Source organism: Pleurodeles waltl, chromosome 1_2, assembly GCF_031143425.1.
Source record: "Pleurodeles waltl isolate 20211129_DDA chromosome 1_2, aPleWal1.hap1.20221129, whole genome shotgun sequence".
In the NCBI taxonomy this organism is placed as follows: Eukaryota; Metazoa; Chordata; class Amphibia; order Caudata; family Salamandridae; genus Pleurodeles; species Pleurodeles waltl.
Genome location: NC_090437.1, coordinates 988121824 through 988148257, shown reverse-complemented (window position 1 = coordinate 988148257; position 26434 = coordinate 988121824). Strand labels below are relative to the sequence as shown.

Below are 26434 nucleotides of genomic sequence, written 5' to 3'. Positions count from 1 at the left end.
TTGCAAAATGTGCCAGCTCTTATTCAGAATAGACCGTATTTTATGGGATTGATCACTAAACGTTGTAATAAATCTAATGGAGTCATCTTCCTTTTTCTCACTTATATTTGTCCCATATAAAACATCATCTCTATTCAAACTCTCCACTTTCTGTCTAGCTTGGCCTATAACTCTAGCTCCATATCCCCTATTTTTAAACCTTTCACACATCACTTCACACTCTTGTTGAAAATCACCTGACTCACTACAGTTCCTCCGAGCTCTCAACAGCTCACCAAAGGGGATGCTTCGTATCAGAGTCGCCGGGTGCGCACTGCAGGCAAATAGCAGACTGTTCCCAGCCGTTGCCTTTCTGTACGGTTTGGACACCAATCTCTTATCCCTTACAGAAATTTCTACATCAAGGAACTCAATGCTACTTGCATCCATGTGTTCAGTAAATCTTAAATATATATATATATATACACACACACACATACACACACACACACAGGGCTCTATTCTTTTAAAAAAAAAAAAAAACTGGAAGTTTACTCTGCAGATTTTCTTGTAAATTTGGAGTCATTTTCTGATTTTTGTAGAATTCACTAAGGTTAAGCTTCAAGGATAATTACTTTGAAGTTCTGACTGTTGCAGATTTCCTGAATAACTTGTGGCAAACTTGTTAAATTTTACTTTTGCAACATTGTAAAGACATTTCTGCATGCATACTTACATAACGGTATTTTACAGCTGGAAAGATGTCTTGCATTTTTGCAACTGAAAGTTTTTTGTTTCATTGAGAAATGTTTTATTGTGGGGAAACCCTTTCTACCGACCATCTACCAGCTTGGGGGCTTCCCTTTCTAGTTCTCATGTAGAAAAGTATTAAACCTGACCTTTAGCGAAGTAAATTTCGGACCATTTCCTTGGTGGAAATGGGCTGGGGTGAAGTTCGTGAATATCTGCAAGCCACGTATGTGGTGGGTGGGCGTACCCAATCATTCCAATACATTCCGACACTGAAACGTGCACTCCGGGCCAATGTGGGAAGAATTATTTGCATGAAAAGGTGTGTGTAATCATCACTGCAAGTGAAAAAAATCGTTTTGTGAATGACGAACGACGCTTTAAAAATAGACCATTACAAGGAGGATACAAGGGCCTACCGGCCTTTCCTCGAGTGCGAGAACTTTAAACTTCCTACTCATATTATATCGCGAATGTGCTGTATTCAGCACAGTTACCAGCAATGGCATCTGCGCTGTGTCCTTCGCAGCGACGTAAAAGCAAAAACACCATTCCCGGTGATCGAAAGGGTGGACAATCACACCCCGAGAAAAAAACAGAACAAAACTCAGGACATGGACAGCATCCGGGCACGGGGTGAGGGAAGAGACCGAAAGCTCCAGCTGCAATAACAGAAACAGGTGAAACAAACAATCGTCTTTAATGAGTCAGAGGCAGGCACATGGATTTGAGTGAGGGATGTTCAGTGCTCAGTTTGAGTTGATGGTTGCAGGTGGGGCCCAACTGCACAGATTTTTCCTCATCAGACTTTGATCCAGAACAAGGGAGAGAAAAGCATAAAAGGGGCAAACTAGGAAAAAGAGAAATACGCAAAAGTGACAAAAGGAAAAAGCAAGACAAAAAAGGACATGCATGAGTGAGTTTGAGAGGCAGGGAGTGTCTGGTGATGGATTGAAAATGCATTGGGGGGAATTATGATTACGCAGCCTTAGTATTTGTCACCGGGGGCCCTTTAGCAAATATTTGGGCCCCAGCATTTATCATTTTACAAATTAAACACTGGGGAAGTTATGGAATGACATCAAGGTCGGTGGCAGCTCAGGGATATTTTGCCAAAAATCCAACAATCTAATCCAGCTCAAGGGTCTATTCAAAACAATGGCAAATGACAAATTATACTGTAAAAACGTACAGAAAACTGTGCCAATGGGTGTCAGAACTGTCCCTCTACATTTCTTAATTAACGTGTCACTTGCATTTGTGGCATACTATGCGGTCTATGGCATTCTTGAAAACTGACACACCTGAACTCAAGGATCGTTTTGTGGTTATAAGTAGTGTGTTTGACAGGGCAAAGACTGGCTAGATCTCTGGTCAGACAGCGCATGCGCTGTCTGTTAAGAGACAAATTGTTACCTTGCAACGGGCTTAGAGCCTGAACGTTACTTACCTTTGGTTGGCCTCACTGCCCCTCTTATTTACCGCCTTCTAATTTGTTTGGGGCTTGTGAACTTCACTTCCTCTTCTGGGTTTGTCCCTTCCCTGAAGCATGGACCCATTATTTGTGTCCATCCACGATTCCTTTTTCAGGTGTTAATTTCTTCTCTTTGTTTAAGTATTCTATGAAAGTTTGTGTATTTTCTTACTGTCTCCCTTGTGTACATCTCCCTCTCCATCACGCTTGCTGCCAGTTTGCCTGTCCCCCGCCCTGGTGTGCTTATCCCACCCATGTTGCTTTTTCGCCCATGTACTTCTCCCCCAAACTCCCACTTTCACTCTTGTTCTTTTGCTTCCCCCATATTCATCTTCTCTCTCTCTCTCTCTCTCTCTCTCTCTCTCTCTCTCTCTCTCTCTCTCTCTCCATGTAACCCAGTGTTCTTTCCCCATGCCTTCTGTGTTGCTTTCCTGCACCCAACCTTCCTACTGTTGCTTTCCTCCCTCCAGTGTTGTCCCCTCATTCCATCTCCTCTGACCCTATATTGTTTCTTGCTTCCCATACCCCATTCTGTTGCTTCCTCCCTCCATGTGCTTTCTTTCCTCCACCATCTGTGTTGCCCCCTCCTATCCCCTCATCCCCATCCTGTGTTGCTTCCAGGTGTGGCTCCTCCACTATGGAGGAGGAGTGTCGCCCCCCCCCCCAGCAGCAGAAGCTGCAAACCTTTAAAAATAAAATGATAATAAACAATGTTTATTATCATTTTATTTTTAAAGGGGAAGAGCCATGGGGGTGACGAGCACTGAGGGGAGTGCACAGTGCACTCGCCTCAGTGCGCATGTTTGTTTGGCCAGATGTCTCGGGCTGGCCACAATCCATGCGCACAAGGGCTCTCGCCAACTGGGCACTGTGTTGCCGGGTTGAAGAAAGCAAGCCCAGGCTCCCAGTCTGTGTTGCAGCGCCCAGCCAGTGTTCTCCAGCCAATCATTACACTGCTCTGAGCAGCGTCATGATTGGCCGCAGGGCAGACTGGGTGCCTGGAGTGCATCAGAGAGTGGCGGTGCGGCGGCAACTTTAGGTAAGTTTCTTTTTTTTGTTTTATCCTCCCTCCCCGTGACTTTTCCCGATCGCCAGCCGCAACTGGTTGCTTCCCTACATCTGCACTTTTTTTAACCAGTCTAACCCAGTTCAGCAAACAGAAAAAAAAGTGTCTGAGATGTTGTGCTCTGGAGTCCATGCGTGAGGCTTCGAGAAATCACCATTTACTGTTTGGGTTTTTGGTGAGGTACTGCTTGGGAGCCAGGAGGGCGGGGCCAACAGTTGCGACTTGTTGTAGGAAAGGCCTAGTCACCTACAAACACCTACAAACAAAATTGCTGTCATCCCTAAACCAGCAGTCTCGCCTAGGAGCGAGAGTTCAACTATGACAATCCTGGTTGTGAAAAATTGGTATTCAGCACCCTGATGTATAAAAGCACCGGTAGCAGCCTTGTCAGCAGAGCTTTGGGCACTGGCACTCAATCTTTCACAAACTAAGCACTGGGCTTAGTGTTTTGCAAGGGTGCCGGTTTCACTTAAATAATATTGTACTTTCATTATTTGTTTTGCCCTTTTATTGTACACCATTCATATATCTTTAATACCTTCAGGCAATGCAAGAATTATACATTCAGCTTTAAGCCTTGTGTGTCGCTAGACTTTTACGTATATTGCAGCAACATAGTGTGTAGGTGGCCAGTGGTAAGTACACATGTGGTGACTGGAACATTAATAATACTATTCTGCAGCATTTGATTGAAAATGTTGGGCAGCCAGTCCATGGGATAAATGCTGGATTTTCTACCATAGTTTTGGGAAAGGAATCTGGCATGATCAGTTCCAGGAACTGCATCAGATTACATTTCACTTAAAAAACATAAATCATTGGTAAGACTCACATGCATATGTTGTCCGGAGGCTCTGTTCTGTCTTAATATTTTCTTTAATCACGGGCCAGACCAATTAAAATCTATTAAATAGCACACCACTAAATTCCTTGTTACACTCAGATGACCTTGCCCTCTTTGATTGTGCAAAAGAAGGATTTGACTGGTTTCCAAAATGATTGTACAGTGAATAGACTGATTATCCACTCAGCTACAAAGAAGGTTATACAATTTGGTCAACAAAAGCTGTCATTTTACTTGTAAAATTAGAGGTCTAAAATTGAAAAATGTTACAGGTATAAATATTTAATATTCGTCTTTCATGACAGACTGATCATCAAGCGAAGTGCGGTACCGGGCCTAACAATAGCTGATTTCCTGTCTTGCTCTTTGTAGTCCCAAGTACCTAGGAGTCAGCATTGTACCCCAAACTGAGGGGTACATGGGCCAAGAAAGAGTCAGAAGGAGCCCCTAAAACCTCAAGGCATAATGATTTTTGGTAAAGAGCATCAGCAGAACTCACACAACTCTGCTGGTGAAAGTTGTTGTCCTTTTAATCATAAGGCAACCAATTTGCGGACGTTCTTAGGTGCCTACAATGTTAGGATTTGGAGCGTACAAGTTCTGCAGAACATGACCATAACAAGTCCCTGAGCCACCATTGTGAATCCACACTGGCCCAAAACAGAGTAAGTCCACCTCTGAGCATATGGAGTGGCAGATAGACTCTTCAGTAAGGGCTTACCCAGGCATTGTCCAAGGCCATTGTACGTTCCTTGGTCTCTGGCTTTAGCTACTGCCGGCAAAACAGCTTTATTATCGGTGGAATTCACAACTGGAAGCCTGCCCTATCAAATCTGCCAATTGGATCAAACAACTGTGCATCCTGCTTCAGCAACTGGAGGTGCTTTCCCCAATGCTCTGAAGTTTTTCATAACCACTAAGGCACTTTACTGTGAGCTCGGACTGAATTAAGCTATTAGCAGGGAACACTCACCAGATTTATCATTCAATCAACCAGTTTGAGAAAGGTTTTACCATAATCCTTCAACCTAAGTTTGAAGCCACGCAAGACCGCCTTTCTTTAACCATAGCTTTGTCTATCCCTTTAGTTAAGTCTTGCTAACAAAAACTTCTATTATACCTGCTGGCCACCTTGACTTTGATGATAAATGGTTACATCTATAGCCACCGTTTTTCTCCATTTTACTTTTTCAAACTTTTAATTGTGGTATTTAATGCACAGTGATAGTTTTCTAAACCTTGGTTTAGTCCTTAAATTGTTTGGTGTCTTACATCTATTTCTTTAGGAATATTTGGTAACCCAAAGTTTCCTGAGTTAAGTCTTTAGTTTTACCTCTGAAACTAAAAGCGTGCCTAGAACTCCAAGCAGGTCTTTGGTTCCCCTCCTTGGGCAATTGATGGTAAGGGTGGTGAGGGAGCTCATCAGCCAAAGCATATACCAAAGTTTTTTACCCATTCTCCCACACCTGACAGATAACAAATACTGGTTTAGGCCCATCGGGGACCAAAGGGACAGGGGATTCGTCCTCCATGTCGTGCAGCTACCAGTAAGAACAATTTATTCAGCCAGGGTCTTTAGAGTGTGTGTTAAACAAATTGTATACACATCAGGATAACTATTATAAATATGAAATAATAATACATAAATGATAACACCCCCTAAACTAAAGTATCTTCCCATGGTAGTGCTAGATTTAATCTGCAATGTTGGACCAGAATCTGGACAGTGCCTCAAAGAGGCATCCCAGGGGCACTTCTGTGGCATTCACATACATCAAAAGGGCAATGGAGTGGTTAAAGCTGTATTTGCGTGCAGTGTGTTTACAGTGCAAGACCTAAGGGGAAAAACATAAGATCAGTTTCTATAGCGATAATAACGAGAACAATAACATACACTAAATGACTTAATTGATAGGGAGGTTTCACTTATGTTGCTGTTTCTTTAAATGCAACCCCAGGAACTGAGAGGGACCACGGTGTGGCTGGTATGGGTAGCAAGTGAGTTACGGAAGGGACATGGGACTTGACCGGTGGCAGGAGCCATGTGACCACAGTCGTACTTTGAAGGGGAGGGGCAGAAATGGAGTGAAAGTGTAGAAGCAGGGGGCTTAGAGGCAGGGGCCGCTCGTGGTGCTTTGTAGGGGTGGGACGGTGTGTGGGGAATTAATTTAAAAAAAAAACACCTTGTTGAGATGTATACCTCGCGTGCTCTGCCATGCGACTGGATAAGGGAATGGTGAGACAATGGAATGGGGAATGTTGTGGGTGGTTTGAGTGTCACATGGCAGTAGTGTCAGAGTGGCTGATGTGAGGACGGAAGTTGAGACTGTCTAGCATTAATCTTTGAAATAAAGATTGTAAACCCACTTCGCGTTCGGCGATTGAATTCCTCTTCAGTGGCGACAAGAGTCATCTTCCTAGCCCTCCTTCCTGCTGACAACGCGAAGAGTCCACCGACAGCTTCTTCTTCCGTGCGTGGAGATCCCCGTTCTTCGATGGTGTCTACATGATGAGCTCCGTTTTCTTCGCTGGTGTCTTCTTGACGTTTCCTCTTTGCTGAGCGTATCATTTACCTGAACCGCTCCCTGACCTTGTTTCTTGAGTACCGTCATTATAGAAACTAGTGCGCGTCAACCCAGTGGCCATATTGGGATAAGCGATTTGCGTGTCACGGTGACACGCACACCTACGGCGGCCATTTTGGGAGAAAATTTGCAATTCTAAGGCATTGTTTGGGGAAGGAAGGGCGGAATATTTTAAAATATATTCCTAAGGTAACTGTCTTGGCTACTGAGGGTGAAGGTGATGGTGTAGAGGATGAGTACCAAACTGCAATTAAGTCCCTGGATGCAAGGTTCAAGAAATGCAGAAATGTCACCTTGGAAAGACATAAATTCTACAAAAGGGTCCAAGCTGAAGGCAAATCTGCGTCTAGTTATGTAGGAGCTTTGAGGCTTTTGGCAGTTTCTTGTGATTACAAGGAATTTGAAGAAGAAATTATTTAGGACCAGCTAGTGGGAAAAACTAATAACAAGAAAGTACAGGAGGCCTTTTATCTACGCCCAACGTAACTCTACAAAAAGCATTAGAGATCGCCACCAGAATTGAAAGCACGGTTTCGTTCATGGAACAAATGTCAGTTTCTGACAACAGAAGCCAGTCAGCGGCCCAATGTATTTGCAATCAAGACAAAATACAAAAAAGGAAACAGGAAGAGTGGGAATACACTACAACCTACGGGAGGCAAAACCGAGAAAAAGTTTTCGAAACCTTTAGAATGTTATAGGTGTGGTAGCACAGCTCATTTGGGCAACGCAAAATTTTGTCACGCTGTTGACAAGAGGTGTGCTAAGTGTTATAAAAAAGGACATTTTGCGAGAGTGTGTAAATCGAATAAGTCCAACAGATCGGACAGACCTGATTCCAACAGGGTCAACAGTATCCCTACAAATAATTCCCCTTCTTCTAATAGTGATAAAGGGGACGTTTTTATGGTGTATGGCAACGATTCCTTGATCGGTGAGATAAAGAATTCTTGTATAAAAAGACCGTTTTGCTTAGTAGAAATAAATGGTGTTCAGGTTCAGATGATGGCTGAATCTGGATCGCCATTTACACTTTTGAGCGAAACCAAGTGGAACGAATTGTCCAAAGGTTATGGGGTCACTCTAAATCTGTCACGAATTCAGCCAATTGCATATGGAGGAAAATCAATTGATGTGGTTGGTGAATTCCAAGCCTAGCTCATGTTTAAGAATAACGCAACACCAGCAACAATATATGTAGCCAAAGATAATGCATGCCTCTTAGGGTGGTTTGATGAGGGCAAATTAGAATTAGTGTTAGACCCAAATAACCCTGAAAAAGTTATAGTGAGAAGTGAATACATGCAGGTGTCTTCTGTCATGTGTGATAAATGTGAGTCACGTTATCCAGAAGTATTTAAAAGTGATGTGGGATTATTCAAGGGATTTGCTCATAAAATCAAGATCAACGAGAATGCTCAACCAAAGGTTCACAAGTGTCGGAAAGTTCCCCTCGCTTTGAGAGATGATTTTAAGAAAGAATTAGACAAGTTGTGACTCAGGACATAATTGAACCGATTGAGTCCTCGGATTGGGTTGCGCCCGTAGTCTTGGCCCGCAAGGCGAATGGTTCGTTGCGAATGTGTGTAGACTTACGCGACCTTAATGATCAAATTTGGGTGGACCAATATCCCATACCCAACATCTCAGAAATATTGTCATCCGTTAAGGGTGGTAAAGTATTTTCCTTGCTTGATATGACCTCTGCATACAAATTAGTCTGCATCCGAGTTCAATACATTACACTGCTTTTATTACACCTTTTGGTCTATTTGAGTTTAAACGAATGCCGTTCGGGTTGGCGTCTGCGTCTGCAGTATTCCAGAGGACGGTCGAAAATATGTTCAAAGATATGTGTGGAGTGAAGGCATTTTAAGACTATATTTTAGTTTATGGGAAGGATATGTGTGAGCATGATGAGAGAGTAGGTTGTGTGTTGGATGTGTTGAAATTGAAAGTCGTGACTCTCAGTCCCACTAAGTGTTGTTTTGGCGTATCTGCTGTGAATTATTTAGGCTTTGACTTGACAGCTAATGGCATCAAACCCAAGGTAAGTTTAGTAAAAGCCATTCAAGATTTTGTGTGTCCAGAGAATAAATATCAGTTGAGGTCTTTCATGGGTTTAATAGAGTTTTATGCCAGATTCGTACCTAATTGTTCAGAAAAAACTTATAATCTAAGGAATCTACTGAAGAAGAATGTTAAATTTTTGTGGGATGTTAGCTGCAACCGTGAGTTTGAGAGCATAAAGCAAGAGATTGCCCAGGCAATTCATCTGAAAGCTTTTAAAACCAGTAATCACACTATCATAATGACTGATGCCAGCCAGAAAGGTTTGGGTGCTGTGTTATTGCAAAGAAGGGACGGTAAGGAGGAAGTAGTTGCATTTGCATCGAGGAGTTTGAAAGGAGCTGAAGCAGCGTATTCAGTGATTGAACGTGAAGCCTTAGCATCTTGGTGGGGCATTAATCACTTAAAACAATTTGTGTGGGGCACTAGGTTTACTGTTAGAACTGATCACAAGCCTTTGGTTCAACTATTTACAGCCAAGGGTGCAGAGAAAGCCACTCCACGGATTGCCAAGTGGCAATACAAATTGTGTGAACACAATTTTAAGTTGGAGTATGTGCTGGGTAAAAAAATGTATTGGCTGATTGCTAGTCTAGATTGTCCGGCACTGATCCCTTCGAGGAGATAACAACAGATATCAGCTCCATGGATGAAGATGGCGAAGTTGTAGTGTGTTCGGTAAGTGAACAATTGGATGGGGTGTTGGATGAACAGGAATGGAGGAGAGCTTGTGAAGAAGATCAGGATATAAGATCAATCATGCATGCAGTGGTTACGGGGTGGTCACTGTGGACTCCTGAAGGTGAACTAAGGGATAAGTACAAACATGTTTTTGATGAGTTGTCGGTAATCAATGGATTATTATTTAGGTCAAAGCTGTTAGTAGTACCGGATAGCATGAGAAAGAAAGTTTCGGGTTTAGCGCATGAGGGTCACATTGGAATGCGTGCCATGAAGAGGAGGATCAGGGAAGGTTTTTGGTGGCCTGGGGTTGATAAATGCGTAGAACATTCTGTAAGGGATTGCATGTATTGTTCTGTCAGTGACAAGTCCCAGGTTACAGTACCAAGCCCGATAGAAGCGGTAAGGGTTCCAGATAAACCCTGGAGTAAGCTTGCTGTTGACATAATAGGGCCAGTGAATTTATCCTACGGATCCCAATAATACGGGTTAGTACTTATTGATTATTACAGCAGATGGCCAGAAGTAAAATTCGTGAACGTTCTTGACTCTAACAATGTGATCCAGTGGTTGGAAGGGATTTTTGCTAGGGAAGGCATTCCGGATGAGATTTTGACTGATAATGGTTCTCAATTTACTTCATGACAGTTTGAAAAGTTTGTGAAGTTTTTGGACATTAAACACTCTAAAACTTTGCTGTACCATCCAAGGAGTAATGGACTCATGGAGAGTTTTAATAGGGTCATCAAGGATAATATTCAGTTGTCCAAGGCGAGTGGAATGCACTGTAAATCTAAATCAGCAAAGTTGTTGTGGGCAGTGCGCACTACGAACAATTCTGATGCACATGTATAAACAACTAGAGAGTGGATGGGTTGTTTTGGTGTGCCATGGCACAAAGTTGATGGTGTGATGGAAAAACGAACTGCGGCGCAACAGAAATATGTACAAGGTTCACAGAAAGTTCACCACCGCAAGGTTGATTGGAAGGAAGGGGATGTGGTGAGAGTGAAGTCTCCGAGGACCATGGTTAAAGGCCTGTCTAAATTTAGTGGTTGGAAGAGAATTGTTCAGGTGGGTGACAGTGCTGTTGGACTGGACGATGGCAAATGTTGGAACAAGGACAAAATATCTTTAACTAGAGCTGTGAGTAAGGAAGGTGAGCAGGGTGTGAATGGAACAAAACAAAACGTGCGTGATGGCAATCGTTCTTCCAGAACAATTAATCCATCTGCGTGTCATTGCAAACGTTCTACCAGAATTGTCAAACCACCCAAGAAATTTGATGACTACGTAGTGATGTAATTTTATTGGAGACAATATGTATATAGGTGTTGAAAGGATATTATGGTCATGTATATAAGTTAATTGTTATTTATGAATTGTGAGCACTTTTATGTAATTTATTTTATTATCATTTTGTAAAATTGTTGTAAGGGAAGAGATGTGTTTGGATGTATACCCGGCGCGCTCTGCCGCGCGACGGGACAAGGGAATGGTGAGACAATGGAATGGGGAATGTTGTGGGTGGTTTGAGTGTTGCGCAGCAGTTGGGTCGGAGTGGCTGATGTGGGAGGACGGAAGTTGAGGCTGTCTAGCATTAATCTTTGAAATAAAGATTGTAAACCCACTTCGCGTTCGGTGATTGAATTCCTCTTCACACCTACATCATCATAGCCACCGCCACTGCTGCCACCACCACAATGCTCCTCGGCTGCAGGCTATAGGCACAGGCTCCCAGCCTGACCTTCAGCTAATCCTGATGCTGCACAGAGCAGCTTTAGGACTGGCTGGGAGCATCCAGCCAGGGTGCTCCCAGGCAGACTGGGAGCCTGTGCCTGCTCTCTCCAGCCCGGCAACACATTAGAACCACAGAAAGAATGTGGGGTCAGGTGCTTCAACAGAAGGTGCACTTAAGGAGGTGTGTAACAAATAGCCTACCAGAGCACAGCAGCACCAGGAAGAGAAATTTAAAAGCGTCAGAGGAAAAGTGTATTATTATTGTGGAGAGCGGCAATATCATCACTGTGTGACGGGACCCGCAGAGAAACTATGGAGTGGAAACAGCACAGCTAAGTTCTTTGTCCTCAATAGAGGCCAGCACAGAGAGAGAAGTTAAATGAAAGGTCTCCTGGCTAGACACAAGAATCACCATGAAGGACATACTCATTGTCATGGATTACTAAACACATTATCTACATGCAGACCAATACATTTGCAAATTTTAATGGGTCTATGAGACGCACAACATCCATTATGTTTGGGATAAACTATCACCTATTGACTTTCTAAGGCTATTGAAAGTTGCTGGCGTAACCTTGGCCATATAGAGGAATGAGGTCAAAAGCTGGATCCCTTTACAAAAGAACTAAGAATTCTTAGGTGACTTACAATATCCTAATACCTTACATTAATTGGTCACACCATCACCCTCATCACATCTCTTTTAAATGCCCATTTCTTCTTTTTTGTAGTTCACTGAAAATAATACCATAAATGTATTCTCATTACAGACGAGCAGTGATCGCTTAAGTAGGCAGTAATAAGAAAACATTGATTTCAGTGTTGTATAAAACAGTGTCACCAACAGACATGGTGGAGGGAATGCTAAGTGTTGGTGAAGTCAATACCAAACCTACTGCTGTGCTTGCTGTAAAGTGTGCCGACAATACCATGACAGAAGCATGCAGCTGAAAAGGTTAAATGGAATTTCTGATACACTACTTGCTGTACAAACAATTTTACAAGCATAGCCGGACTTTATAATCACACTAAAGCAAAGTTTGAACACACTATAAAGAATCTGAGACCGATTTCTGACGTTTTTCCTCCACTGAAAATGTGAATTATATGTGTACTGCAATTCTCAAAGGTGTACAAATATGTAAAACTTGTTGTGGTTGCTTTTTGTGTTTTCGTACACATGTGCAGAGGCACAATTTTCCAAGAGGTGTGACAGATTCGTCCATCACTCATTTACATTGACATACCCCGGAATTTGTGACTGAAACACATCCTCTATCCTTTTGTCAATCATGGCATGATGCAAAACAGCCAAAGTGAAACCTATGTGGGGAACAAAAATTCCCTCTTTCTGGATATCAGGCACAGCACTCCTCCAGTGCACATAAAATAAGTGCATGGTGAGGAACATATTTACAGTCCCTCCCAGAGCGCAAGCCCTAAGGAAAATAGTGGGGGGAGTAATTGTTACATTTTAAACCGTGTTTAGTAAGTAAGCAAAATGTGTTGGGTGTATTTCTTAAACATTAAACTTGCTGTGAAATTGTGTGTACTAACGGTTGTTGTTCATCTAGCTTCAAAGCAAAACAGTGTTACATATTTTCAGTTTAAACCACAGAAGGGTTAATTGTGTGAAGTTTTCTATCCTCAGACAGGAGATTAAAATATAATCCCCTATTAGGCTAGTCCCACAAATAAAGGGGATGCTGCCAGGTGGACGGAGGGTTACAAACACCATGATGCCAGGTTATGGTCATACAGAGATAGGAAATGCAAGTAGCTGCAGAGCTGGGACGCAAGGGGACACCTCTCAGCTTTGTGGTAAGGGGAAAAAATAGTCCCATTTCTAAATCAAGTATCGACAAAACCAATAGATCTATTGGCTTTGTCAATGTGTTTAGCCATATTGTACAGAAGGGCGGGGTTGTGCTACGTAGCTGAGAGTAAAAAAATAAGCACTATGAAGGTGTCCGTGATGTCTACGTTATAGAGCTTTTTTTAAATGCAGGATGCAACACAGAAGAAGGGCATGTGGAGGGGCAACAGGGACGGATGGCGTGGGGGAAAAGCACTATGACACGGGCAGTGCTGGTCACGTCATAGCATTTTTTTTTGTTTATTACATGGGGAGGCAGGAGGCAACATGGAGGGAGGTGGGCAAGACGCAGGGCAACACAGGCAATGTAGGGAGGAAGGGAGTTGCTGGGGCAAGCTAACAACAACAGAGGGTGGGAGGACAGGGCTGGGACAAGCTGATGAAAACAGAGGTGGGCTGGATGGGCTGGTGCAAACTGATTACACTGGATGGTGAGAGGGCGAGGCAGGGGACAAGCAGGAAGACAATAGTGGGAGGGAGGGCCTGGGGCAAGCTGACGGACAGCAGAGGGTCAGCGGGGGGGGGGGGGGGGGAGGAATACAGAGCTGGTGGAGTACACAAGGGAGACAGACCAAAAAGATGCATTCTGGTAGGGTGCTTAAACACAAATATAGTGCCTAAAAAATGGGCAGTTAAAAAACATAAGGAGTGCATTCATGCTCCAGGGGAGGGACAAACACACAAAGAGGAAGGTAGCCTAAGGCAGCTGAGGAATAATGAAATGAGAGTGACTGTGAAGCCAACCAATAGTAATCAATGGGTGGCCTCCAAACCCACTGTTAGAAAACTATTTTCCTTGAGGAGACTAGGCGAGGATTAAAAGTCATCATGCCATCATCATGGCTTCCTAGTGCAGTGCAGTGCGTGCTTTATCATCACAGTATTGTTGGGGGAAAGGAAAGGCATCGATTTGTGACCTAGTCAATACTTTGCCTGTCGCGAGACCAGGCCTCTTCCTACACTTATCAGTGGGATGATAAATAGCACGAGTGAATATGCACAAATGCGCGCGCACATCTTGGAGCAGAAGCCTGAGTGATGAGGGTCACGTGGTATAAACAAATGCCTCCTCCAACATACACACCACAGAAGTGCGGTGCTGCACCTGAATTATGTGTACTGGTTAAGGCTGCTGGGACGTGGATCCTCCCGTCACTGGGCACTGACGGTGCGGTGTTACTTCCCTTGACTCCGCTGTGCTTTCGAGACATGTGACCTCTGACCTTCCTTGTAACCTGTGACTATAAAGTCGCATCTAGGTGCTGACCAACCACTCCCGCTGTGTTAGTGGCCTGCGAGGCGGTGGATTATCATAAGCATGAGTTCGGCGCAGCAGTCATGTGCTGCCATCGTGCTTCTGTTCGTTTAACTACGCCCTCGGGTCTGAAGTAAATATGCAAGTGTCCTCTGGATGTCCGTGCCCTGGATACAGTGGCAAAGGAACATCATACAAGCACAATGGAGCGTCTTGTAGTCAGAGACACGAGGTTTCCAGCAGTTTATTGTTAAACCAGAAAACATAGCACCGGCAAGAAGAGTAAAAACGGATTACACCGACCTCTGGTTTTATTAATGGAAATGCCACCACTAGGACATCATAGGGTCCAGGAGCCGAGTCTAACCATGACATGCCTCCCGTGAATCGTGGAGCTCGAATACATGCAAACTCATCGAAAGGGAAATATCGAAATGGTTTGACAAAAGTGTATTTAATTTAGATAAAAGAATACTACCCTGCGTGTTACTGTGTGTGCTAGGGGGTGGATCCTCTCTGTTCTAGAAGAGCACGAGCTGCCAGTGAAGGTGTGGGGGTTTCTTTATGTTTTGGAGCCACTGCACAGGCTAACAGAAAGCCACAGTCAGACAGCACACACTCCTCACTTTGTGCCATTACTGCTGGAGACAGTGTGGAGTTAACTGTTCTTTGTGTGTTTGAGGCGGAGGGACGGATCCTCAGGAGCCAGCAAAGGTGGTGCAGCTGGAGGGTCCCACTGAAGCCAACAATGCACTGTAATAACTGTAAACGCCTTTTTCTGTGTTTCCACTGATGGAGAACATCTTGGAATGGCTACACCCAATAAGATTGGCGACCATGTGCAGTGCAAGAGAAACAAGTGCCAGAAACAACATAACAGGGGAGTAGAGGACAAAATACTACCTCAGTCATGTGGGACCAGTGGATGGATGCCAATGAAGCAAACAATCGGTACTTGGTCCCCGCACCATCAAGAGGACGTGCACACGTGAAGAGGAAAGTGAAACCAGGTGTGATGACCAATGAGGAGCAAGGACAAACAAGTGACCATGAAGTCAATCAATGGTAAGTGATGTAAATATAAGCATTAACATTTACTGGTCCTTTAATGTCTGCACTTCTCAAAGCCACTTCTGTGGCTGAGGAGGGCCACGGGAAGAGCCTGGTGATATCAGCAGGCTCCAGTCACGAGGGTCACGTGACTCAGAGGAGAGAGCATAACAGCAATGGAGGCATGCCTGCTAGCATGTTGTTCAAGAAAGACCCAGTCAGCGCAGTATCTGCACTCAAACCTTGGCGATCCCACTGGTCATAGCAGCTCAGCTGGGACCTGCAGGCAGAGAAAATTCAGTTGCTCATTTGAAAAATATATGGCATTTATCTTGGGAGAAGCCATGAAGTTCTCTCTTCATGTTATCTGTACATCTGAGATGGTCCTTCAGTTCAACAGGCCTTTATTTGTGCGAAGAAATCAATTTTTCACTTTATTTTACTAGCTAAAAAGATGCTTGTTGCACCATTGGTGAGCACCCTGTAGACATTATATCAACATATGAGATCTGCTATAAAAGTCATATTTCTGTTTTTAGCTGCAAAGCATGCAACACCTTGTCTGACAGCCACATGCATGAAAACTTACAGTGCTTTTCTTTCGCTTGCTGTGGCGAGAAGCAGACGGCGCTGCTGGTGTCGTTGTCAGTGCTGTTCTTGAACTGGGAGCACTTCAAGAACTCTGGCCAGGAAGAGTTGACCATCTCCAGGACGGGCTCGCAGCCTTCCTTGGCAGCTTCGCAGAATGACCTGCAGGGAAGGTGGACCCGGCTGTGGGGGGCAAGGAGAAGAGGGACACAAGAGAAAACAGCGTGAGACTCCTGACTCTCCCATCATGCTCTTCTCGTTCACTGCTTGCACGAACACATTCATTGAAAACTTTATGTATAATGATTAACAACAATTAAGAACATTTTAAAACACGTCACTTCTTGTAATGGTCTGACTGTTGCTAATATGTTCATATACGCATAGATCTATAGTTGCAATGTTTTTATACGCATAAGCAGTAGAAAATAACCACTAATGAACTTACAGTTCACTAATATTCTGCCTGTTCTTGTCACAACCCTGTCATTGGCCCATTTCAGATTCACATCTACCCAAGTCATAATTTAGGAGCCCAAAATGTATGCTTCATTCAGAAGGACGTACACCCATGCATAGTGACGGTTCATTCATGCATGCGTAGTGACTGGTCATGCGTGTGTACAGCGCACACACGCATTCATACATTATGCTCATGTAGACTTGAACGTATGTCACATTGGTGGAATTTCGCAGATCAGTGGTTAAGGTACATGGATTCATATGAAGTGAGCGCCAACACTTGGTTCCTAATGCTGTTACCATACTTAGGGCCAGATGTAGGTACAAAGCAAATTGCGACTTGCAATTTGCGAGTCCCTGCGACTCGCAAATTGCAAGTCGCAATTTGCTATGCAGAACGGTGTCTCAGACACCGTCTGCGAGTCGCTATGGGGTCGCAAAGACCCACCTCATTAATATTAATGAGGTGGGTCGCAATTTGCGCCCCCATAGCGACTCAGGGCACTCACGGGGATGGAGGCCTGCTGTAGTCAGCAGACCTCCATGTCCGTGACTGCTTTTAAATAAAGCAGTTTTTTTTTTCCAAGTGTAGCCCGTTTTCCTTAAAGGAAAACGAGCTGCACTTAGAAAAAAAAACCGAAACCTTTAGTTTCGGATTTTTTCAGGGCAGGTAGTGGTCCCTTGGACCACTGCCTGCTCTGAAAAAATATTTGTGGGTCCACTCACAAAGGGGAAGGGGTCTCATGGGGACCCCTTCCAGTTTGCGAGTGGGTTACCATCCACTTCAAGTGGATGGTAACTGCAACTCCATTGAATTGCATACCACTGCGAGTCGCAAATAGGAAGGGAACACCCCTTCCTATTTGCGAGTCGGAAATGCATTTTGCGAGTCGGTTCCGACTCGCAAAATGCAGTTCTGCATAGCAAACACACGTTTGCGACTCGCAAACTGTTTGCTACATCTGGCCCTTACTTCCTTATCAATTGTCACCTGAACAGATGCAGGAAGTGTGGGAAAGTATACCAAACTGGCCCCTAGCGTAAGGTATTTAAGGAAGAATGCACATCCCGTATAAAACTAGCTATACTGAAAAAAGGGTATTTTGAGTAAAAAGAGATTTTTTTCAGTTTCCCTAAATAGCCACGTGTACTGTGTGCAATGCTAAGAGAATGCACATGCGGGTTTTTAAAAAAGCACACACAAGGAAGTTAGAACGACAGGCATCTATAAGTTATACATAATAACTCATTTCCATTTGGGAAAATGCAAAAACACGTATGTGACAACCATGCATACGCTCAGCTTGCACATGTCAGAGGCTATATGGCTTTCATGAATCTCGCTATGGTTTATTTCCTTAACTCACAGGACAGGGGCTATAAAAACGTGGTCGCACATTTCCAAGTTTCGAAGCACCCCACTCAAATGTGCAGCCCAAACCCAATTCACAATTGAGACCTGCACTCAGGGGCATTTCATGGCTCGTGCTCGATTGCAGCTTTCATACACATATTGGCTCCCATAAGTCACGTGGGTGGAAGGACGGGGATGCTGATACGTGATAACTTCAGTCCCTTTGTCAAAGTCACCCACGGGAGCAGCACTCACATGTGGCGTCCTCGAGGACCCGTAGGGGTCAATGCCCTTCCGTTTCTGTCGTGTGTCTGCACTGCACATAGCTGCAGCCACTTGCTTGCAGACCTGCTGATGAGAAACAAGGTGTATACTTTACAGCAACCCTGTGTGAGTGACAGCCTTGTGAGAACGTACGCCTGCCACAAGGAGGCCTGCACCACATGCGCTGGAGTGCAAGCCATTACGAAGCTGTTCATCTCATTTCGTCCTACACGCTTCTTGACAGGAACGGACTGAGGCACAGAGCAGTGCCACAAGGACTGGTCTGAGAGGGAAGGACGATTTTTTGTTCTGCCGGGCAAGTTTTTTTTTTGTTTTTTTTTTGCTATTGACTTCCCTGATATTTTACCACAAACATTGCCTGCAGCAAGCAGAAACTCATGCAGTTTCCCCACCTTGCAAAACAACTACACAGCCTTTCTGTACAAGTACAAAGCTGCTCCAATTTGCGAACGAGGGCTACTATTTTAGTTATTTGATTCGTTACTGGGGAGCACTTTATTTTGGTATCCGGCCTATTTTCGCTCTCAGTCCGACCATGTCCATGAATGAACACCCGAGAAGAATGTGCTTTTAGCTATCCGCATCAGGGTATATGCCAAAAAAGTACATAATCCACAAATTGTTATTTCTCTCTTTTTCCAGTTCCTAGTATCCTATCTTATCTTTTTTTTAATGTTTTAATTATATTCTTTCTGAATGGTTGTAGGTCATAGTTTGTTAAATACATCAGAGCATGGGTACTGAAAATTAGCCCCACTTCTATTAGTAACATTGGCGCTTAAACCTTTTAGACAAGAACCATCTCAAGGGAATAGCAGAACTATAAAATGAGCCAAAGCTAATTACCCTAAATGCTAATACAGTATGCCTACGAGAGATGCACCGCACACCAGGCAACTTCTATACGTTTCCTTCCTATCACTAATTACGTAAGGAAAGAGCATACTACACTGTCTTTCTATTACCAACCCTAGTTTAGTTCTTATACTATACACTGATATGGAAAAATGCACACTCAAAGGAAGGTGGGTTCTAAATAGATTTCCAGAAAAGGTACCAGATAAAATGGCCTGTCACCGCATGTAGGAAGCAGCGACACAGATATGGACAACCAGCTGCACCTCTTGTCAGTGGAAGAGGCTGTCAGGGCGGTGAGGCTGATGCTCTGCTTACCATGTGCACGATGATGTGTCCTTTCTCGCGTCACAAGGTGGTGGCAGCGGGTCTGACTGTGGAATGTGCCGACAGCACCAGCGATAAGGGCATCACCAATCGCGTATTAGTGATATGAAAATGTGTTTCAGAGGAGTGCTGTCACTCCAAGGCGTAGACAGTGGCGTGATGCAAAAGCCATTATCACTCTACTCATTGGTACAAGATAATGCAGATCAAGCATCACTCAGGTTCAGTCACTGTGGGTGCTTCGGTGGCAGGAGACCAACAGTGGTTGTGCGCACTCTGTCAGGGGCAAAGGACTGACAGGGCCAAGTGAGAGAAAATGATGGCACTGAAGACCTACGGCTACAGGCACTAAGAGCACAACTGATAAAAATACAAGCAACAATAGCAATAATAATATTACAGTGTTATGAATTGTGTCATTTTGGAAGTTAATCTTGTAATCAGTGCTGCTGATCCTTGGGTGTTGGCTTCCAACTCATTGATCTCCCCTAGAGAGTGGGATGGTCTATGTTAGGATACATCGCCTCACAAGCCTGAGGTATGTAGCTGTTAGGGTCAAGTGTCACATGCGACAGATAAGATGTAGGCGTTTGTACTAGCGATCCTACAAATAACCACGTGCATGGACAGAACAGGAAAAGAATCAGCTGGGTGAAGGTGAATGGGATGGTCTTGCAGTGACCTTCATGTTTCAAAGGATGGGCTATATGGAGGGTATTTGCAAAGACCAAGACTACAAAGTCTACATAAAATAAAGAAAACAAGGGTTCTAGCAGTAGTGTCCCTAGACCAGCTGCAAGCCACTGGCATCCGGGCAAACAAGGCTATTGGCGCCTCAACCTATTTTTTTTGTAATGATTTTCCCTCGAATTTGATCCTCCACAGCTTGGCTGTCCATGGCCATCTATTGCTGTTAGTTTTAAAACTGGCGACATTGAATTCTTTATCAAAAACTATCAAGTTTAGAGGCTGGCGCCATTACCTGCATTAACTGACCTAGTCAAAGGGCTCTTTACTCATAAAGCTGTGACTATGGCTGTGCAGTGTAGTGTCACCATGGCTAAACAGTGCAGTGTCACAACGAACCCGACTGGCCTGTTAAAAGTCGCTACTTCCCCTCTGGAATTACGAGTTCCCGCGGATCTAGTAAAATTGAAATGAGGAATAACCAGGTGAATCCGGTGCAGGATTGCAGACTCCCACTTATTAATTTATTTCTAAGGGGACCCTAAGAGTCTAACTCATGATACCCAGTCTTTACACCCCGTTTTTTTACATTATTGGTAAGTACAAGGAAAAGACAGCAAAGTTACAGCGCCAAACTCCAGGGGACTCCTCAAAAGGCCCGTAGTGTTTCAAATTCCAGCGAAATGCTATCGAACAAGAAGCTAAATAAATGTGATTTGAGCTTCACAAAATAATGATCCGCTATTTAAGAACAAGAAAACATGGTTTCTGTGGAATGTGCTTCAAGTTTATCAAACAAACATTTTAGCAGATTATTCCCTTTACATGTAACTCTCCCTTTCATTCTGATACAAATGCACAGAAAGGAAAAGACAAGGGGCAAAGTTATCTGAGTCAAACTCCTTTGCATCATTCAGTAAAATTATGTAATTTAAAACGTTTTTGCATCATATTTTTGTTGGGGTTGGTGAGAAGCGAAAATGTGTTTTAGGTGCCCTGGGGTAAATATAATTATTCTTTTAGTGATAAACATTTAGAGGATAATTCACCCAGCTTCTTACAGGGGTTACCGCTGGGAGTTTATGTACGTTTAGGACACAATGTGGAATTTGGCTGAGCAAAGTATGAATACATAAATATTCCACACGGCCATAGCCTGAATTCAGTCGAAACTACTGGATATTCCAAGAGCAGTAGTTAGGAAAGATCAGTGCAAATGAGGTGAGCGCCCTCTTAGCTGTGAATCTATGGCTCTTCACTTTTCTGTACATCTGACTCGTACTTTATTAATCTAGGTGTAAGTAGGCAAACCATGTGGGGACATCTGATCCAGACAAAACACCCGTATATTGTGGTCAAGTATAGGCTACTCTGCAATGCCATGATTTATATTAGTTTTGTGCTTTAGTCCCATTGAAACTGAAGTAGTATGAATTGCTGTGCATTTAGTCAAACTTAGTGGAGAAGTCACAGGCCAAAGCTCGCCTGAAGCCATTCATTTATTACCCTCACTGATATTTGTTGCCAGCGTTTCTGGGGTATGAGATAAAACGATCCTGCTCACCCCATGAATAACATAATAATAGGTTCATTCGTAAAGGAGTGCCAGCATAACTCCACGGCAAGGAAATACGTTTTTCAGTTCATCTTCTGGTACTCATGATGGATGGCAAAAGAAAAAGGCTATTTCTCGCCATTTAATTTAGATCCAATTTTCGACCTGAAGTAGTTATTTTGAATCTGTCACGGGTCGAAACATATGTGAAGTGGCAACCTCTACTGTAGGACAAAGAGGTTCTCAGGTTGAACTCAAGAATCTCAGAGTCCATAAGTGAATGAGGCCATCATAGATATGATAGTGCTGATGACACATAAGTACCTTGACGGAGATGGATGTTGCAGACTGATAAATATCTTGGTAAAGATGAATGCTGGTGCATTGTAAGTATTATGATGAAGAAAGATGCACGATTCACCAAGCAATGGAGAAGTGAAGGAAAACAGCTTCGCTGGGAGGATTGAATAGGCAAACAGAAAGGATTCAGGAGGGAACACAAGAGAAACACAGGAGGGGACAAGCAGGAAGGCACAGGAAAATTACAGGAAGTGCTGGAGATTCATTATGAACTTCTATGAAGAGCCTCTGGACAGGATACAACATATCGGTTTTGAAGCGTCCATGTCAAGGAGACGCTTCAAATTATACTAACGGGATGCCACACATGCACAGTCCAAGGTGAAGGATGAGACACTATGAACCTGTGCAGGTTCAGGAATCACACATCTTACTGAGTTGCTCAGGGAGCACAACACTAGTTTCCCTCGCCTGAGTGAAACCTCCCTCCAGACTACGAAGGATATGGCATTCTTGGAGTACTGTTATCATTATGAGGACCAGGCTTAGTAGGGTGCTGCAAATAAAAGGACTGAAATAGTCTTGGAGCGTAAATGTTAGTAGATGGTTTCCGGGAGCATATCTTTTCCAATTATCCATCAAATGCTGGATTTTCCTCTTATTAATCTTGAGTTTCACACTCATTAGACAACTTTGAAATTGCGGATGGTCTTTTCAGTAAGTCATGTGTATTAGACTGTATTAAATTGAGAAGTGACACATGGAAAACAATGTGGATCTTCAAGCGTTGAGGTAAGGACAGTACAACTGCTACATGATTCATTATGTGAGCAATAACTAATGGGCCCACTTAAATAGGAAAAAATGCCTTGCTTCATTGATTTTGAGTAGCCAACCATATTTTGTCTCCTGATTGGTTTCATGGTTCTTTTTTACTATGATAACTTGCCCAAAAGGTTTATTTTTTGTACTTGTTGAGGACATTTGTGAACTTCCTTTTGGTTTCTACTGTAGTTGATGTTCAGTAAAGGTATGCTGTTCGGGTGGAAAGCATACAATGTATAAAAAGTACTGATTTTAAGAGAAGAATGATTGGCATTATTGTAGGCAAATTCACCATTTGCAAGGTAGTCAGTCCAAAATTGCTGTTTCTCGTGATTGTAGCATCTGGGATATTGTTCTTAGGTCTGATTGATATGTTCGATCTGGCTGTCTGTTTGTAAATGATATGCCGTAGAGAGAGTGAGTTCTTTGTCTTTCGCTTGTTTGTCTTGTAATTTCTTAAGGTGGTCAATATCATCAAGAGCAGCAATGGATTCATTGGCAAGAATAATTGTGGATTTACATTAGATGTATTATTTTCTAGACCACAGGATAATGCATCAACATAGAAATTCATCTTTTCTGGAAAATGAACAATGTGAAAGTTAAAATGAGTGAAAAAGAAGGGCCACATTGCCAAACTTAGGTTCACACATTCGGAGTTTGGAGGAATGCTAAATTCATAAGAGCTGAAATGACAGTGATGACGCGAGGTGAACCTTCTAAAAGAGGACCCCACTTTATGAGAGCAGCTCTGATTGCTAATTTCTGTATTACCAGAACTGTGTAATTACTTTTTATAGCCTTAAGTTTGAATGAGTAATAAACACCAGGAAAAAGATCTTGCTTAGTGCCAGATTCTTGCAATAAGATGGTTCTAAGAACAATATTTGAAGCATCAACGTTGAAAGGAAAGGAACCTTCCTGTTGCACATGGGCTAAGATTTGGGCTTTAGTAAAGGTTTGTTTTTTTTCTCCTAAAAACTGATTTGCGCAGGGTTGGTTCTATTTGGTTAGACAAGTCAGATGCGATCTTAGATGGAAAAATGGGAATGTTTATTCTATAGAAATTGATGAATATTAGGAATCTTTGTAGCTCTTCAATAGTTTTTGGCGGTGTCCAATGTAATGAGGCAAGGCAATTCCATGTTGACTAATATACCCTGGATAATCTATTTCTTGTTGATTAAAAGAGCATGTCTTTAGCTTGCCATCTATTTTTGTACCAGACTGTTTAGAATTTGCTTACATGTTCTTAGTGCTCAATTGGACTTCTCGAGTAAATGAATATATCAACGAGACATACTATCAAAAATGTATCCAATACACCTTTGAAGACCTTGATGAACCATTGGAAGGTGCTGGGTGTAATGCACAGGCCAAAAGACACGACCCTATATTTAAAGTATACAAACTCAGTATGGAAAGCCTTCTTCTAGTCATTTCCAGATCGAATACGAATAGGTTACATGCTCTGCTGAGATCTAATGTACTGTACCAAGAATTCCTTCTAGAATTTAATGAATAAACGTTGGATCTGGCCCTTTTTGTAGGGTCATCCCCAAACATTTTGCCTTTTTCCTCCTATTTTTTCTGACCTGTTTTTGTTGGTTTTAGGACTCTGGGCACTTTACCATTGCTAACAAGTACTAAAGTGCAAGTGCTCTCTGTCTAAATTATATTGGTGATTGGTTCCTCCATGATTGTCACATATGATTTATTAGTAAGTCCCTAGTAAAGTGCACTATGTGTGCCCAGGGCCTGTAAATCAAATGCGACTAGTGGGCCTGCAGCACTGATTGTGCCACCCAATAAGTAGCCCTATAAACATGTCTTAAACCTGCCACTGCAGTGTCTGCGTGTGCAGTTTTAACTGTCAGTTCTGCTTGGCAAGTGCACCCATTTGCCTGGCTCAAATGTTCCTTTTTGCTACATGTAAGTCACCCCCTAAAGGTAGGCCCATGGCACCCCCATGGGCAGGGTGAAGTGTGTTTACAAGGTAGGACATGTACTTGTGTGTTTTATATGTCCTGGTAATTAAATACTGCCAAAATCATTTTCATTACAGTATTTCAAGAACTATATTCCCCATAGGATAACATGGGAATTGCCTTAAAATATCCTTGAAGTGTAATTTCCCATTGGGAGCAGATATAGATCTAGAGTTTGGGGTCTCTGAACTCACAATTTAAAAATAACTTTTTGGGTAAAGTTGGTTTTTAAATTAAAAGTTTGAAAATGCCACTTTTAGAAAGTGCAAAAACAACAGATGATGGACAGAATGCGGAACAAATCAGACATTCACCCCCAGTCACAGATCTGGGTTTAATCCATTAGTTTTTTTTGCTTGCCATGCCATTCCAGTTTGGACCCAGCCATATGCAAATCAGTCTTGACCCTGTTCCCCATGGGAACAGTCCAGCCCGAGCTGCGAGGCCAGGTCCTTCCTGGACCAGAAAAAAGCATCCTGGGATCGGTTTCAGGTTATCACCCTTCATCAGCCAGGCTACCCTGAATCTGGTGGCATAGCAAGCATAGGACCCACATCTGGGCATACCTTTCCCACTTGGGGTGACAAATGCAAAAACAACAGATGATGGACGGAATGCTGAACAAATCAGAAATTCACCATGAGTCACAGACCGGGGTTTAATCCATGAATTTTTTGTTTGCCATGCCATTCCAGTTTGGACCCAGACATATACAAATCAGTCTTGACCCTGTTCCCCATGGGAACATCCCAGCCTGAACTGGCAGGCCAGGTCCTCCATGGACCAGAAACAAGCATCCTAGGACCGGTTTCAGGTTATCACCCTTCATCAGCCAGGCAAGCTTGAATCTGGGGGCATAGCAAGCACAGGACCCACTGACAGGGAGAAGAGCTGGATACTTGAGGAGCACCTGCCACTCTGCCTGTTGCTTTGCTGTGCTGGACCGCTGCTGCTACTTCTGCCCTAGGAGTGAAAGGACTGGACTTTGCTTTCTATATCCTGCTTTCCAAGGTTCTCCAAGTGCTTGAACTGAGCTTGTCTCCCGTTGTGAAGTCTCAGGGACATCAGAGACTTCAACTGCTAGTGTCTGGGCTCTTCTGCCGAAAGTCCTGATTTGCTAAGTGGTGCCAAATCCAGTCCCAGGGCCCTTACATGTGGAATCTGGTAACCTGCGGGGGAAAATCCATGCACTGCTGTGTGTGCGTCAGAAAAATCGATGCAACGCCTGTCCTGTGGCTGTAAATTTGAAGCAGTACCTGTCCCACGGCTGGAAATTCGGCGCACCGCCTGCTCTCAATGCGGACCCTTCGCACAGCGTGTCAGAATTTTCCACGCATCAACCGTGGGCGTCAAATCTTCAACATCACAGCAAGAACCTGAGAGTCTGTGCCGGGAAATCAACACATTGTTCTCCTGTGGGGGAAAGAATCGATGCATAGCCTACCCCGCGGGGAAAGTATCGACGACACACAGCCTCACTTGTGAGTAAGGAATTGACGTATTGCTTGCTTTTCTGATGCATCACCTCTCCTGCCGCATTATTTTTGATGCATACCAGGTACATGGTGGTAAAACAACGCATACATTGATTCTAATGTTTTTAAAAACGGATATATTTTCTTGTGTATGCTGGATTTTTGTTGCTTTGGTCTTGTATAACTTAGATAAATATTGGCTATTTTTCTAAACTGGTATGGAATTCTTTTGTGGTGTTTTTCACTGTGTTACTGAGTGTGTGTACAAATACTTTATCCATTGACTCTGAGATAAGCCTGACTGTTTGTGCCAAGCTACCAAGGGGGTGAGCAGGGGTTATTTTAGGTGTGTGAATCCCT

General features: G+C 43.4%; 1 protein-coding gene across 4 annotated transcripts in view; it reads right to left on the bottom strand.

Annotated features, from left to right (window-relative positions):
• Positions 1-26434, bottom strand: part of CORIN (corin, serine peptidase) — a 1512429-nt gene that overhangs the window by 815863 nt on the left and 670132 nt on the right. For all 4 annotated transcript variants that reach the window (XM_069201641.1, XM_069201646.1, XM_069201651.1 and 1 more), the window contains exon 5: positions 15963-16144. In XM_069201641.1, coding sequence (XP_069057742.1) covers positions 15963-16144 — 182 coding nt within the window. The remainder of the gene's footprint in view (positions 1-15962; positions 16145-26434) is intronic.